This window comes from Myotis davidii, unplaced genomic scaffold, assembly GCF_000327345.1.
Source record: "Myotis davidii unplaced genomic scaffold, ASM32734v1 scaffold38, whole genome shotgun sequence".
NCBI classification, from domain to species: Eukaryota; Metazoa; Chordata; class Mammalia; order Chiroptera; family Vespertilionidae; genus Myotis; species Myotis davidii.
In genome coordinates, this window is record NW_006291383.1 from 5,774,866 (window position 1) to 5,777,138 (window position 2,273).

Genomic DNA, 2,273 nt, shown 5'->3' on the forward strand with positions numbered 1-2,273 from the left:
TATATATCTAAAGTAAATATGGAAAAGGCTTTATTAATAAAATTAATACTTATTGAAAACAATTTGCCATTTTTGGGCACTATTCTAAACCCTTTATATGTGTTAATTCATTTAATCCTCAACAATAAATCTATACAAAGCAAAAATCAGGCACGGTAAATCAAGTAACTTGCCTAATACTAATATTAGTCATATGACTAATAGGTGATAGGGAATTGAACCCAGGCAGTCTGGCTCCAGAATCCTTAAGTTTAACCTATTACTTTACCCTGCTGTTAGGCCTTATTTTCTCTGGATCTGGTAATAGTAGAAAAGCTGGGTACAGAGCAGGAGAGTGGGGCTCAGGCTGAGTGTAGCCTATGACTCGTCCAGTATCGAGCGGGTAGTAGGCTACATGGTAGGGCTCAGAATTCAGTCTTTCTTTCCTCCCCCCCCCCTTTTATTAAATTTATTGGGATGACACTGGTTAACAAAATAATACAGGTTTCAGGTGCACAATTCTACAACACATCAAGAATTCTGTCTTGCCCCCTGGCGTGGCTCAGTGGTTGAGTGTCAACCTGATCATGGTTTAATTCCCAGTCAGAGCACATGCCCGAGTTGCAGGCTTGATCCCCAGTGTGGAGCGTGTGGGAAGCAGCTGATCAATGATTCTCTCTCATCGCTGATGTTTCTATCTCGCTCTCCTTCTCCCTTCCTCTCTAAAATCAATAAAAATTAAATAATAATAATAATAAAGAATACAGTCTTTCTACCCTGGCCAAAGTCGCTCAGTGATTACAGTGCTGGCCTGCATATAGGACCATCTTGCGTTCGATTCCCAGTCGAGGGCACATACCTGGGTTGCAGATCTGATCTCCAGTCCCAGCTGGGGCGTGTGCAGGAGGCAACCAATCAATGTGTCTCTTTCACATCAATGTTTCTCTCTCTCTCTTTCTTCCCTCCCCCATCTCTTCCACTCTCTAAAATCAATGGAAAAAAATATCCTCACCCTTCCAGTGAGGATTTAACAACAACAACAAAAAGAATTCAGTCTTTCTGGAGCCTAATCCAAAACTCTATTCTTTGTGCCCATGCTATGACTTCAAAAGGTACAAGTTAGCCACACTCATCCAAGCCCCCCTCCTACACCTGCCTCTCCCTTCCTCAAAATACCTGTCTGTTCAATCTTCCACTCTTCCCTCCCAGGGCCCTTCACACTTCTCACCTGTTTCTTCTTCAAAAGCTGCCAGGTATGAGACAATATATATTTCCTCATGGTTCCTGATTTGGCAAAAGACATGAGCTCCTTTGCCTTTCAAGGGTAGGACCACAAATGCTCCCAAGGATCCAGTTATATTAGAAATGATAGCTTCCTCATCAGTCTTCATACCTACCAGTAGCTGTTGGAAGCCTTGTTCTGAGAAAATCTCACCCTCAGAATCTCCTTATGTCACAATGAAAGATTCTGGAAGAGAGAAACCAAAATCTGAAAATCTAACATTTATTGAACACTCACAGGCATTATATTAGTTAACTTCATAACTACCACAAGATGAGAGACCTCACGCCCACTCCACCCATGAGGAGACAGAGGCTCAGTGGCTAAATGACTGCCAGAGTAATGGGACCATAAAAAAAGAAAGTAGGAGGTTCCTGGGCTGGGGCTCAGGGCATCCAACACCTCAGCCTGGGGACCACTCTGAGGCTTAGAATTTAGACACCAATATGGCACTGTCCTATAAATTTTGTTAGATCAGAAAATCAGAAACACTCAGCAAATTGGAAGTCCTCAACCAAACAGGGTACCGAATGTTGAAAGGAACTTGTAACTGGAACTCAATGACTCTGGGGTCTTTTCAAAAATAGAGAAGAGCTTGACTGGTGTGGCTCACTTGGTTGGGCATCGGCCTGTGTACCAGGAGGTTGCTGTTCCAATTCCAGTCAGGGCACATGCCTAGGTTGTGGGCTCAATCCCCATTGGGAGGTGTGCAGAAGGCAGCAGATTGATGCTTGTCTCTCATCAATGTTCCTCTCTCCTCCTCTCTTTCTGAAATCAATAAAAACATATTTTTTAAAAGTAGAGAAGAATATAGGGTCTAAAATACTTTTTTTCTATTAAAGATGGCAGTTGGTAATTCCAATTTGCTCTTGTATACGAATCCTCAGTGAAAAACTATGACTTCAAGTATCACCTGATTTGCCATTCCGAACCAGCTACACCTATCTGCCAACTCTCCTCCAACTGACAGTCAAATGGAAGGGCACTGAACACAGTGAAGACAGCTGGACAG

At 42.8% G+C, this 2,273-nt stretch overlaps 1 protein-coding gene across 2 annotated transcripts in view; it reads right to left on the reverse strand.

Moving 5' to 3' along the window:
• CNBD2 (cyclic nucleotide binding domain containing 2) overlaps positions 1-1,454 on the reverse strand; it is a 58,913-nt gene extending 57,459 nt beyond the window's left edge. The window contains exon 1 of one of the 2 annotated variants that reach the window (XM_015564459.1): positions 1,377-1,454. Coding sequence is in view for 1 of the 2 variants with exons in the window: in XM_015564458.1 (XP_015419944.1) it covers positions 1,208-1,282 (75 nt within the window). In the remaining variant the exon portion in view is untranslated. Of the gene's footprint in view, positions 1-1,207 lie in introns of both variants that reach the window. The other variant, XM_015564458.1, reaches the window with a different exon arrangement.
• Positions 1,455-2,273: the final 819 nt, after the last annotated feature.